The sequence below is a fragment of the Daldinia decipiens genome (genome assembly GCF_022478715.1).
Source record: "Daldinia decipiens strain CBS 113046 unplaced genomic scaffold F4813scaffold_71, whole genome shotgun sequence".
Taxonomy (NCBI): Eukaryota; Fungi; Ascomycota; class Sordariomycetes; order Xylariales; family Hypoxylaceae; genus Daldinia; species Daldinia decipiens.
In genome coordinates this window covers 1-11,338 of record NW_026054614.1, presented here as the reverse complement: position 1 = coordinate 11,338, position 11,338 = coordinate 1, and the positions used below count along the sequence as shown (strand labels likewise).

General features: G+C 47.7%; 5 protein-coding genes across 5 annotated transcripts; 2 read left to right on the top strand and 3 right to left on the bottom strand.

Moving 5' to 3' along the window:
• The first annotated feature begins 80 nt into the window (after positions 1-80).
• F4813DRAFT_377954 (methylthioribose-1-phosphate isomerase) lies at positions 81-1,970 on the top strand. Its single transcript, XM_049245299.1, has 2 exons — positions 81-462; positions 532-1,970. The coding sequence occupies exons 1-2, from the start codon at positions 255-257 to the stop codon at positions 1,488-1,490; spliced, it is 1,167 nt and encodes a 388-aa protein (XP_049094399.1). The 5' UTR covers positions 81-254; the 3' UTR covers positions 1,491-1,970.
• On the bottom strand, positions 1,618-3,116 carry F4813DRAFT_320104 (Zn-dependent exopeptidase). The gene is made up of 2 exons (XM_049240981.1): positions 1,949-3,116; positions 1,618-1,889 (listed from the first exon to the last, which is right to left on the bottom strand). Exons 1-2 carry the CDS (start codon positions 3,009-3,011, stop codon positions 1,702-1,704), a joined length of 1,251 nt encoding a protein of 416 aa, XP_049094398.1. The 5' UTR covers positions 3,012-3,116; the 3' UTR covers positions 1,618-1,701.
• A 1,166-nt stretch (positions 3,117-4,282) lies between these two features.
• F4813DRAFT_320078 (uncharacterized protein) lies at positions 4,283-5,455 on the top strand. Its single transcript, XM_049240980.1, has 2 exons — positions 4,283-4,728; positions 4,785-5,455. Exons 1-2 carry the CDS (start codon positions 4,504-4,506, stop codon positions 5,169-5,171), a joined length of 612 nt encoding a protein of 203 aa, XP_049094397.1. The 5' UTR covers positions 4,283-4,503; the 3' UTR covers positions 5,172-5,455.
• Position 5,456: 1 nt separating this feature from the next.
• On the bottom strand, positions 5,457-9,092 carry F4813DRAFT_320072 (kinase-like protein). The gene is made up of 5 exons (XM_049240979.1): positions 8,781-9,092; positions 8,678-8,706; positions 8,488-8,605; positions 8,272-8,419; positions 5,457-8,218 (listed from the first exon to the last, which is right to left on the bottom strand). Exons 1-5 carry the CDS (start codon positions 8,826-8,828, stop codon positions 5,937-5,939), a joined length of 2,625 nt encoding a protein of 874 aa, XP_049094396.1. The 5' UTR covers positions 8,829-9,092; the 3' UTR covers positions 5,457-5,936.
• A 475-nt stretch (positions 9,093-9,567) lies between these two features.
• F4813DRAFT_377947 (uncharacterized protein) lies at positions 9,568-11,221 on the bottom strand. The gene is made up of 5 exons (XM_049245298.1): positions 11,078-11,221; positions 10,878-11,019; positions 10,292-10,803; positions 10,129-10,227; positions 9,568-10,072 (listed from the first exon to the last, which is right to left on the bottom strand). The coding sequence occupies exons 1-5, from the start codon at positions 11,168-11,170 to the stop codon at positions 9,842-9,844; spliced, it is 1,077 nt and encodes a 358-aa protein (XP_049094395.1). The 5' UTR covers positions 11,171-11,221; the 3' UTR covers positions 9,568-9,841.
• Between the last annotated feature and the right edge of the window lie 117 nt (positions 11,222-11,338).

The following is an 11,338-nucleotide window of genomic DNA, read 5'->3' as shown; positions in this document are numbered from 1 at the left end:
CCCTATGTACATAGCGGGGTCCGGCAGAATTTTGAGGAAATATTTCGCCATATGGTTCTGATATATTCCGTACCTATGCGCCGGGGACAATTTCATAGCGATGGCGAAATCCTTAGGTCTCCTAGATGAGGTCTGTCGTAATATTTTACAAGCCAGTCTCATAAAGTTCAATAACGCAATCACATAGTTTTTCCACATAGAAATCATTCTCACGCAATTTCAACAAAACAAAACATTCGTCTCTATTAGAAAACATGTCGGGCCTCCAAGCCATTCGATACTCGCGGGGTAAACTTGAAGTGCTCGACCAGCTTAAATTACCCCACGAGCACCATTACGACCAGGTCTCGACGAGCGAGGAAGCATTCGACAGTATAAAATCTATGAGAGTTAGAGGTGCACCGGCTATTGCTATCGTAGCCGCTCTAGCACATGGAGTCGAACTGAACAATGGAAGTTGCGGTAAGTTATACTCACAGCCCTATCAATTCTACGGCAGTCAATGACGATCAATAACTAACCCGGAAATAGAGGCCTCGACTGCACACGAGACGATATCATACATCGACTCTCGCCTAGATTATCTTAAACAATCGCGCCCGACAGCCGTAGATCTTAGCAATGCAATTACCCACCTTAAGAACACAATCCGATCCGTGAATGTAGCCAGTAAGAAGGACGGTGTGACGGAACGTGAAACAATTATCGATGCGTATATAGCCGCCGCAGAAGAAATATTTCGAAAGGATACCGAGACCAACCTCTCCATCGGCAAGCACGGCAGCAAATGGTTGCTCGAGAATGCACCAACCAAGTCTTCCGATGGCAAAGTGTCAGTCCTAACACATTGCAATACGGGATCGCTCGCCACATCGGGCCACGGAACAGCACTCGGTATCATACGCTCGTTACACTCGGGCGGCCATCTACACCACGCCTTCTGCACCGAGACTCGGCCGTACAACCAAGGAAGCAGGTTGACCGCCTTCGAGCTAGTGTACGAGGGTATCCCTTCCACGTTGATTACTGACTCAATGGCGGGCGCCCTGTTCGCTACCAAGAAGACTGAGAACAATATTGCTGCCGTCATTGTAGGTGCAGACCGAGTCGTACGTAATGGAGATACGGCCAATAAGGTAGGGACTTACACGCTTGCTGTGCTCGCCAAATATCACGGTCTGAAATTTATCGTGGCGGCGCCGACGACGAGTATCGATTTGCAAACCGAGACAGGCGCAGGGATTAATATTGAGGAGCGAAAGCCGGAAGAGTTGACGCAAATCAGAGGAGCTGTAGTAGGGAAAGACGGAAGGGTAGACGTTAGTCGTACGGAACGTGTAGCGACCGCGCATCAAGGGATTGGTGTGTGGAATCCGGCATTTGATGTCACGCCGGCAGAGTTAATCGATGCCGTGGTCACGGAGCGTGGTGTTGTCGTGAAGGGAGCAGATGGAACCTTTGACTTCAAAGGTGTCATCCCCGAGATATGACCCATGGCAGTTTGAGAACAAGAATTAGCACCGAAGAGCACCATAGAGACATCAAAGAACCGACTTTTTTGCGGTGAGGAATTATGACCTTAGCGGTTCAGCGCAAGACATCTCCTCTCTTGGGTATCCTATGATGTTGTACGAATTGGCGGACATGAACAAATTAGAAAAGCTATGCTCAAATTTCCTCAATCCTCCAGACACAAACCGCTTAGCTTTCGAGAGCATGCAGGATGAGCTTCTTAAAATCCTCCACCGCCGTCTCCAAATCCCCAAGCTTGATCGCCTCGTCCGGGCTGTGCGCGACAAAAATAGTTCCTGGTCCATACAGATATCGTGTATGGTTGCCTTGCAAGTAGTGTACGTCCGTTCCATAGTTCACGGTGGTAGTTTCGAAGCCTATATTAAGAGTTAGACGGCCTGGAAAATAATAGTATTGTATAATTTCCATAGCTTACCCTCGACGTCGCAGTCGCACTTGACCACACCATAGCCGTTGTTACAGTCAAATTCAAACGCGTCTCTGTCGACGCTGCGCATAACCTCCTGCAGTCGCTGCGCCACGATTTTCTCGCCTCCATTCTCAGGACCGACGGCCACGCGGACCGCAAGCCGGGCTGTCGCCCTCTCCGCAATCACATTCGCAGCAACACCCCCCTCAAACAACCCGACGTTTACAGTTGTGTTACCAAACTCTTCGCTGCTACCCAGGTCCGTATCCAGTACACGTATCAAACCGCGCGCCAGCACCTCCGTCGCGCTCTTACCCAGCCACGGATATCCGCTGTGGCCCGCGTGCCCTTTCACTGTGATGTTGCAGCCAAATGTACCCTTGTGCCCACAAACAAGACGACCCTCAGTTGGCTCGCCAAAGATAGCCGCCTTAAAGTCGGGAGGAGGGCTCAATTGACTACGCGTGTCCGAAAAGAACCGCATCCCATCACCCGACGTCTCTTCGCCAATCACATACAAAAGCATAATAGAGCCCTCCTCGCCATCAATGCGACCAGATTCGAGCAAGGACAGGAGGGCAATGATCTGCGCAGCCACACTAGCTTTTGCGTCGACACTGCCGCGGCCGGCGATCACAGTCTCGGTGGTAGGGTCCGCATCGGTTCGTGAGTAGGGAATAAAGGGCGGGACAGTATCGATATGGCTAGAGACGAGCACCTTCGAGGATGGGTGTCTGTTGGGACCCGGCCAGGCGAGGACGTTGAAGCGGGGCTTGCCAGGATTAGAAGTATTAGTCGGTGGGAGGACTTCGAGCTGGACGACAAAGTCGCGCGCTGAGAGGTAATCGACCAGGAAGTTTCCGACCTCGTTCTCGTTACCGCTGATAGAAGAAATCTCTACGAGGGATTTGTGCAGAGAGACTAGATCGTCACGATAAGCCGGCGCATTGAAATCGGAAGCGGACGAAATGACCGAGCTTGGAACTTGAGCAGGCTTGATAGGTTTTTGAAGCTCGAGTCCTAAGACTTGGGAGCTACCAAGGAGCAAGATCGGAAAATGTAACCTCATTTCCGAATCTAAGGATTAAATCAAGGGAATACGCCAATTGAGTCGTTGTGAGTCCAGCAGCATTGACCGCATTGGCTATTCGAGAGATATTGAAGTTGGTAGGTTTCTGTTTAGTAACAGCTTCCGGTAAAGGCGTAGGTACCTAGGTACCTTGATGTTAGAGGAAACAGCCACAGAAACAGCCACATTTTGTCACGTCGTTCTACATTACATCCATACATGTAGGTACCTACATGTACCTATACGTGATAAATCCACCATTTCTACCCCTGCGGTGCCCTCATGTCCCTCGTAAACTCGGGCATTGCGATTCACGATGCCAAAACCACACTATACTTATAAGTAACGGCGTTTTAATACTCTACGATATAATTATAGTTTCTAAACTCCAGGATTCCGAACGTACTCCACCAAATACTAAAAAAGCCCGTGTAAGTATGAGCTTTTGTCTAGAACGTACATGGTCAATGTTTAAGGTATCAACGGCTCTATGGCATCAAGTGTTATACAATACGAATTATACTACCTCGAAGGATTTGCATGAAGGATTGCGAGTGCTAGCATAAACGGGTTATAGTACTGATCCAACTAATCATCTATATGTGTGTCCCACTCTGCGCCACGCCCGATGTAAGAATACAAGCGGGCAAGGAGCCTTCAAAAGCATCACTTAAGGTCCTATAAAATGATTGTTCGTATTAGTTATTGTATACCTTGGTCGAGTTGAGTGGCTTGTTGTAAGTTTATAGCGACATTGCCACTTAACTTGGCTTAAAAATACCCCTACATAGTTAGCATGAGAGGGTAGTATGCTATATAGGGGTAGGTAATTGGAAAGTCCGGAATCAAGGCCCGAGAACTCAACTTTAGTTCACATTATATCTCGAGTTATGTGCTAATCGTATGCCACAAATTACTCAATATAGTGTCATTCCTCGACAGCTAACCGTATCTAGGGTAGTAAGCATAGGTATAAACCGTACGATAGAATCAAATTCTATACTATAACTGCATTGATGGTGATACAAAAACAGACGAGGCGCGGTTAGTCATGCGGCCAAAGTTGCGTCTACACCGTCACGAAAGCGAGATCTCTAGGTTAGGCGATGAGCTGAACAGGGCTGAGCTAGCTGTGCCGCACTGGGCAATTTACGCATCGCTTACGGTGGATCACCATCGTTTCTATGGCCATTGAACAATGCTCGCTTACTCGTGTCAATGTGATATCGGAGGGACAATCTTAAAAAGACTTGGTTCTAAGGCTTCACCCAGTACGGCATCTCCTTGGAGTATACCTAGTCGGTGACCAGGAAAAGTATCTCACGATATGTCTTAGACCCGAAAGAGCCATTCAAGTTCCTACTAGGGCTTGAAAGTCTGCGTATAAAGACACTAGGGAGTCCGGCGCGTTCACGATGGCATCTCTTGTGAATCACGACAGTATCCCCCTTACCAAATCCATCGATCAGGGTTAAACTCACTCGCGTTCACAATGAAGTCTCTACTCCCAATGCTTTCCATGGCTATCGCCGTCAGCGCCATCCCCAACATTACCGTCGTTCCTAAGCAGCTTTCATGTAGCAACTGGCCCTTCTTTCGGCAGACATCCAGTGTTGCTGGCCCGTTCAACATCTTTGCTGACTCAACCGGCAATGACATTGACGGCAACAAAGCAAGCTATACCACAATCTCCGAGGCTACAATTGCCTCTGCTTGGGTATGAAGTCTTCGTTACATATCTAATTTTATTTGAAATACTAAACTATAAAACAGTTGGGCATAAGCAACACTAAGGACGTGGCAGTTCCTCAAATCCAATGCCAGGCGTTCGGCAGTGCAGAGATGTTAGCCGTAAGCTTGAACGGCCAGTTCCAGCCCCTCAGCATATCAGAGTACTCTTATCACGAATATGCCGGTTTGGTCTTCGCGAAGACCGTGACTCGGGGCGCTCCCATCGAACCTCACTGGCATTATTACCCTAACGGCACACGGCAGGACGGTACGTTTCTGGGGTGGAACAACTTCACGACGTGGGCGTACTTACTCGACGAAGCGTCTGAGAAGTACCGAATCCGCCTCTTGACGAACACGTCTCAGAAACTTTTAGACAAGGAGTTTACCGGCTTCGTACGAGCTGGCTTTCCAGGTCTATCCAACTAAATAGTTACTGCTCCTAGGGTTTCTAGCAAGCAAAGGCTTGGGCAGCGTAAGAAGCTGCCCTCTAATGTCTAGTTAATGTGTTTCCGCTTTTTCAAGCTAGCTATTTGATGTCATTTGAACACCAACTATGCATTAGACCTGTTGTAGTGACGGGCACTTATTCCAAACTAAAGTTACCTGACTACCCGTTGATATACCTACCTCCATATCAAATTGGTTTGAAGCGATGCTCTGCTAATGCCGGGAGTTAACATAATAGACGGCTCAGTAATTTCTCCTCATGCTAAAATCCTCTCATGACCTAATATTCATCTGCATTGTGGATTAAGTATATAGCTACCTGTGTATGAGCTACCGTGAGCTTATGGGCTTCTATGTAGAGATCCTTATCTACAAGTTAGGGGTTTCGTTCACAGAAAGCTTGCAGCAATTCGATTGCTGAGCTAATAAGTAGAATCCATCAAAATTTCTAGTACAAGACAACGAGAATTGCAAGCATTCCTGGACATACATCACCTGATTGATATATGGGTAATCTTTTTCCTCCGAAAATCGTACAGCGTACGCAATAGATACCAAAAATACAACAAGGCTGTACAGTCCGAGCCGCGCGTGTGCTGTTCACCGCTCAGCTGACAACCTAGAAAACAAAAATACCAAGATGGAGATCTAGGTATATAACAATACGGCCGGAAATCCCGTCAAAACAACAAGAACTCGCTCCGCTACAATGCGTTCATGCTATCACAGGGTATCATCAAGTCGTTATCCCCTATCACGCTCACCAGCTGTGACGGTTCCAACACTGGCACCAAAATCCGGTGCAGAATCTTTGGAGTCTGCCTCACCTTCATAAATTTCTTCTACTTTTTCTCCGGGGACTTGCAAAATGGGACTGAAATGCTCTACCTCCTCGACGTCGTCATCGGGTTCGACATCACGTATTGCTTCTTCGGCTTCTTCATCCTCTTCTTGGATGGTGATTTCGCCGCTCCTCCTCCCGAGTCCGCTCGCACTTGCGCTCCGGCTATGACTACTGGAGCTAGGACCAGCGCGCGATGAGTTGCCAATAGAGAGCATGGGGCCTTTGAATATATTTCGCTTGCGTTTCGCGAATAACACAGAGGGGCTATTTGATGTAAACGGATTAGGAGAACCGGGAGGATTTTGCGCCGACTTAGATGAAGGCATGCCCTCGTTAAAACTTAACGCAACTGTCGGTCCGCGGACGAGACGAATATTAGACGGAAACGATGTGCTAGTTGGCGTAGCAGGGAGAACTTTGACCGAATGATGCGGTGATCGTCCAGGTGTTCTCGTTGTCGACACGGATCCGGTAGAGCTTGTTGAACTAGCCTTAGAGTGCGAGTGGTGGTGATGAGGCATTGTTCGAATGGAGGATAGGGAGGAAGAAGTCGACTTTCGACCTCGAAGACCAATGGATGAGCGGCGCATCGTAGAGCGAGGTGTTAGCGGGCCCGGAGATAAGGATTGGCGTTTGTATGATGAGGTACTGGATGGTATACGATGCGATCCCTGGTTCGAAGACGTCGAAAGCGGAGTTGGCGTAGGCTTCTTCGCTGGGTTACCGTCGCTTCTCCCGATGCCTTTAACATTCCCGTTGGGTAGATTCGGCGAGTTCCCACCGCTCAAATCGGCAGTGCCTTGTAGAGAGGCGGGATACTTACTAGTGTGAGGTCGAGGACTAGGATCCTTGGGGTTCTTGCTGGCACCCGACTGGCCGTCTTTAGCAGCTAGGTTAGGAGTAGACATGCTCCCTCGCTTATTGGGCCTGTGCCGTCTTGTACTCTCAACAATCCAGTGTGTCCAATTTTTCCATGTAGCAACAATTGCCTGCGACGGCTTCCTGCGTACTTTTTGTGGCGGGTGAAGTTCTTGTGTTTGATGTCCCAATGCATCTGATGTGGTTACAAGGTGGAGGGTGGAGCCTCTAGATCTCGCACTCCGAAGGATGCCTTCTTTCGGTGGTGGTATCGGCCGTCGTTGTCGAGAGGAGCTAGCCGACCGCACAGAGTCCTTATCTACTGGCGGCGGCGGCGGCGTACCATCGTCAGCGTTCAGATGAGTGTTTATTTGAGACTCAGGCAAGTTGGGCAATTCCGGGACTTGGAAGTCGCTGTATGCAGTACTTCTCCTTTCTGGACGACCTCTCATCTTAGGTATGGGCGGTTCGCCTAGTATCCCGGAGCCATTGGGGTCTTCATCTAAAATCGGAGCCATGCGTTCGAGCTTGCTGGATGCTGCAGAAAATCGGCGCGAGTTTCTATTTTCAGCTTCCCTCTCTTTCCTTTTTCTCTCGCGCCGGCGAGCTTTCCTCTCCTCCTTTTCCAACAATAGTGTCCACCAACCAGCCAGCACGTCGCATCGTTGTGCTAGAACGCTTTCGATAACAGCATCAATATCCACGCCGGCACTTCGCATTCGCTGTAGACAATCTTTCTCTAGATGTGTAGTGAATGGCGGGGGCTGGTGTAGCTTAAGAATTGCTTGCTGCTGAGGAGCATACTCCGCGAGGAATACATGGGAAAGGATCTCGGGCAGGGTAGGTCTCAATAGAGGTCGTTTAGAGAGGAGAATCTTGATTAGGGCAACAGCGTCAGAAGGAAGATGCCCCGGGTACTTTGGCTCCTCCGTTAGGATCTTAGTTCTCGTTATATTATCGTCGTCGTCGTCGAACGGCAGCTCACCGCATAGCAGCGCATAAAGAATTACACCTAGGCTCCATACGTCTATTTTCTCACCGGCATATCTCTCCCCTTTCAACATCTCTGGCGCCGAGTAACATATCGTACCGCAGAATGTCTGTAAATAGTTGGATTTGCCCTCGTATTCGCGCGTAAACCCGAAGTCGACCAACTTGACGTTCTCGTGTTTGTCGAGCAAGATATTTTCGAGTTTAAGGTCGCGATGAACACATGACTGCTGGTGTACGTAGGTAACAGCACCAACTAGCTGTGTAAATATCCTTTGCACCTTTTCAGCGGGGAGAGGACCGTTGTTAAGGAGGTAATTGTAGAGCTCGTCGCCTAGATCAGGTCAATGATGATCTTGTCTCGTGGTATTGTGAATTGCGGCATACCTGGGCAGTACTCCAACACAAGCCATACCAAGGACTCTGTCACTATAATTTCGTACAGGCGCGCGATATGAGGATGAACAAACTGCCGGTGGTGATGGATCTCTCGGGCAAGGTTGGAATCATCCTTATTAGCTGACTTGAGGACGACCTGTTGCGATTAGGACCGATTCTAGGGGAGGGTCTAATAAAAGCTTGAAAAGCCTGGGCGTGACAAACCTTGGAGCCATTTGTAAGCCTATGGTTTGCGAGATAGACCTTTCCGAAGGAACCCTTCCCTATCAGCCTCCCTAAGGTGTAATTTCCAACATGTTTTAAATCTTTATTCGAAAACTCGCTATGAGAGACAGAAGATATCAGTACCTGACCCCATATGATTTACGCGGAGGAAAGTCGGACTTGAACTTACTCGAGTAACTCCTGATACGAATTGGCGAGCTGTAGATATGCAAAGTACCGTCAGCAATTAAGCATATAAAAGGAACGAGAGGTATACACCAGTTTTAACTAACCTTTGCTTTCCGCCCCAGCGCCTCGGCCTTGGCTTTATTTGTCTGCATGACACTCTACAGACACTCTACAACCTATCTTCAGCACCGCCCACTCCCTCCAGGGCACCGAGTGTTGTGTATTAACGTTTCAACAAATATCGTAGATGCGGTAAGGCGTTTGTTGACTAGATTGGGACAGCGGATTACGCCTCGGGGATGGCGATTGGCGCCTAACCAAATGCAATGGAGCATGAATAAAATAGCTGGTTATACTGAAAGATAGCACGGCGGTAGCTGTTTCGACCTAGCTGCGGTACGGGTAGGGCAGACGGGTTCAATGGCCACAAAGACGTGGGCTTTGGGCGATTATGCAGGGACCTTGTCTCTCGGTCTTCGTGTTAACATGTCTCGCGTCACGGTGATGTTTTAGTCTACAAAGCGTCGAAAGCAATACTGTTGAATAAAGTGGTTCGGCTCGCAGACGATAAGCTCGGGAAAGGTTCTAAGCCGGGCGTAATGGGCAGAAATGACACTCTTCCCGATGTGGTGGTGTATATTTGATGTTACGCAAAGCAATATGTTTCTGACTGCTACAAATTAATTACAACCAAAGTCGGGAGAAGTTTCTAATCCTCTTCTGAAAGCCATGGCAGGTACGAGCAAGGATCGCCATTGCCCGGGGCTGCCCGAGCTTCGACAGCTGACATTACTATTGCGCGGTGGTCTCATGCAGGGATCCGCAAGCAGAGCAAGGGAAACCACGAGGGTAATAGCGGCCCTAGCGGCCCCTTAAATAACCTTATCGATACTGCCTGTCACCTATTTGATTTCCATTGCTTTGTAGTTACATGTACCTAGCGGCCAACAGTTCATTGGAGCTGAGTGTAGGTAGCCTACAAACCCCTATTCTTCTATTCTAGCTCACATACAAAACACATAACAAAGTACCTAACCTTACCTAGCCTAACCTAACCTGACCTACATAGGTACCTAGGTACCTAAACTACAGGTAAAATCCATTCAATTCACTTACTATGTAAGGTATGTATTAACTATACCTTACAAGACTATAACGTCAATGATTACCATCTCAAATATTCAGAAACACTTCTCCCCCAACGTACCCCTCCTTTGTACATCCACATTCCAGGAGCATTACCGCTCCTCAACCCATCGATAGCATCAGCAAGATCTGGTCCAAGCCCCTCTTCCTTAATCTCTTTGATAGGGTACAAGTACGTTTTAAAGGAGAAAAGTATCGCTCGCGTCTTGGGCATCCGTGTCAACGTTTGTAACTCCATTCTTACCCGAGTCTGCCAGCCATCAGTGCTTGTTCAATGCATGTTCACTTTTGCATCGCAATTCTCACCTCTTCGATATCTACTTCCATATCTTCTTCGACTTGGTCTCCTTCATTGACGTGATTGCCGGCAACATTGAATAACTCAGGATTAGTTGTTATTGACCACTGAAACTTCATATTAGTGAAAATAGGGTTATGTATACAACTCTTCAATTTGCAGATAACTCACGTTGACCCGGCAAGCGCTTTTACCAACTTCCAGGCGGCTAAAATATCTTTCCATACTCAGACCGATCTTTTCGTATGACGGAACTGGTTGATGTATGTCCTTCAGTAGCTTTCCCATCTTGGTGGCCGGATCAAAGCCACTCGGGCAACAACATACAAAGCCAACACATTCATGCCCATCTGGCGTCTCGCGTAGAAAGAACATATCATCTTCAACGGTTTCACCAAGGCTCCGCAACGCAATTATTGGGTCGTCGGGGGGTAGAAGCGGAAGAGAAACACCAGTAACTCGATTGCGGAAAAGTTTTTCATCCCGTCCGAAGAGCGTTGGATATCTAATTAAGAGGTACTCTAAAAGATATGAATATGCCTCCTTCACAGCCTGAACACCAGAAGGCAGACAACCCAGCGTGTGATTTTGATGTTTAGTCATTATGAGTCGTCGCTCTTGTATGCGGGACAAATAATTACGATCAATAATTATGAGATCTGACGGAGACGTTGACTTCAGTGCTATATAGGGCAGCACTGTCATGAGCTTGCTATGAAATGACTGCATTGGGTGGTTTGAAGAATTCTTCACGTACCCATCGTTATATGGTAGATCGGCTTGAATGGGCGAAACTTCTGTGGCTCTGTTGTCTCCCAATCGAACTTGTCAAGAGGTTTGACATCAAGCCCAGGTTGGCAAATTTTGCCATCCTTTTTATGAGACAATTGGTCAATTTGCTGTGTCGCTTGATCAGTATTTGTACGTTTTTATAGTGAATGTCACGACGAGGCTTGCCTTTTTGGTATGATGATGCCATATTTTTATGAGAATGATGGATAAACTTAGCAAAGCTAATGAAACGAAAAATGACGACGTGTTGTATAGCATAGTGTTAAGACATGTCTATATTGTCATAATAATCCTCATGTGTTACATTACCAATATGTAGGTAGATACCTACCTATAAGTCGAAACACCCTTACTGGGGCCACCCTAGTGGGGGCCACCCATTTCCCATACAAAATCAACGATTTCGCATATTTATATTTAATTCAA

Excerpts from the sequence above, each read along its gene's own strand:
- F4813DRAFT_320072 (XM_049240979.1), bottom strand. The coding sequence starts at position 8,828 with ATGCAGACAAATAAAGCCAAGGCCGAGGCGCTGGGGCGGAAAGCAAAG. Across the intron at positions 8,707-8,780 it reads CGCTGGGGCGGAAAGCAAAG|CTCGCCAATTCGTATCAGGA; the intron begins GTTAGTTAAAAC and ends GCATATCTACAG. Across the intron at positions 8,219-8,271 it reads TGTGTTGGAGTACTGCCCAG|GCGACGAGCTCTACAATTAC; the intron begins GTATGCCGCAAT and ends GACCTGATCTAG.
- F4813DRAFT_320078 (XM_049240980.1), top strand. The coding sequence starts at position 4,504 with ATGAAGTCTCTACTCCCAATGCTTTCCATGGCTATCGCCGTCAGCGCC. Across the intron at positions 4,729-4,784 it reads CTACAATTGCCTCTGCTTGG|TTGGGCATAAGCAACACTAA; the intron begins GTATGAAGTCTT and ends ACTATAAAACAG.
- F4813DRAFT_377947 (XM_049245298.1), bottom strand. The coding sequence starts at position 11,170 with ATGCTATACAACACGTCGTCATTTTTCGTTTCATTAGCTTTGCTAAGT. Across the intron at positions 10,804-10,877 it reads GATCTACCATATAACGATGG|CACTGAAGTCAACGTCTCCG; the intron begins GTACGTGAAGAA and ends TGCCCTATATAG. Across the intron at positions 10,228-10,291 it reads AAAGCGCTTGCCGGGTCAAC|TGGTCAATAACAACTAATCC; the intron begins GTGAGTTATCTG and ends ATGAAGTTTCAG.
- F4813DRAFT_320104 (XM_049240981.1), bottom strand. The coding sequence starts at position 3,011 with ATGAGGTTACATTTTCCGATCTTGCTCCTTGGTAGCTCCCAAGTCTTA. Across the intron at positions 1,890-1,948 it reads GTGCGACTGCGACGTCGAGG|GCTTCGAAACTACCACCGTG; the intron begins GTAAGCTATGGA and ends CTCTTAATATAG.
- F4813DRAFT_377954 (XM_049245299.1), top strand. The coding sequence starts at position 255 with ATGTCGGGCCTCCAAGCCATTCGATACTCGCGGGGTAAACTTGAAGTG. Across the intron at positions 463-531 it reads ACTGAACAATGGAAGTTGCG|AGGCCTCGACTGCACACGAG; the intron begins GTAAGTTATACT and ends ACCCGGAAATAG.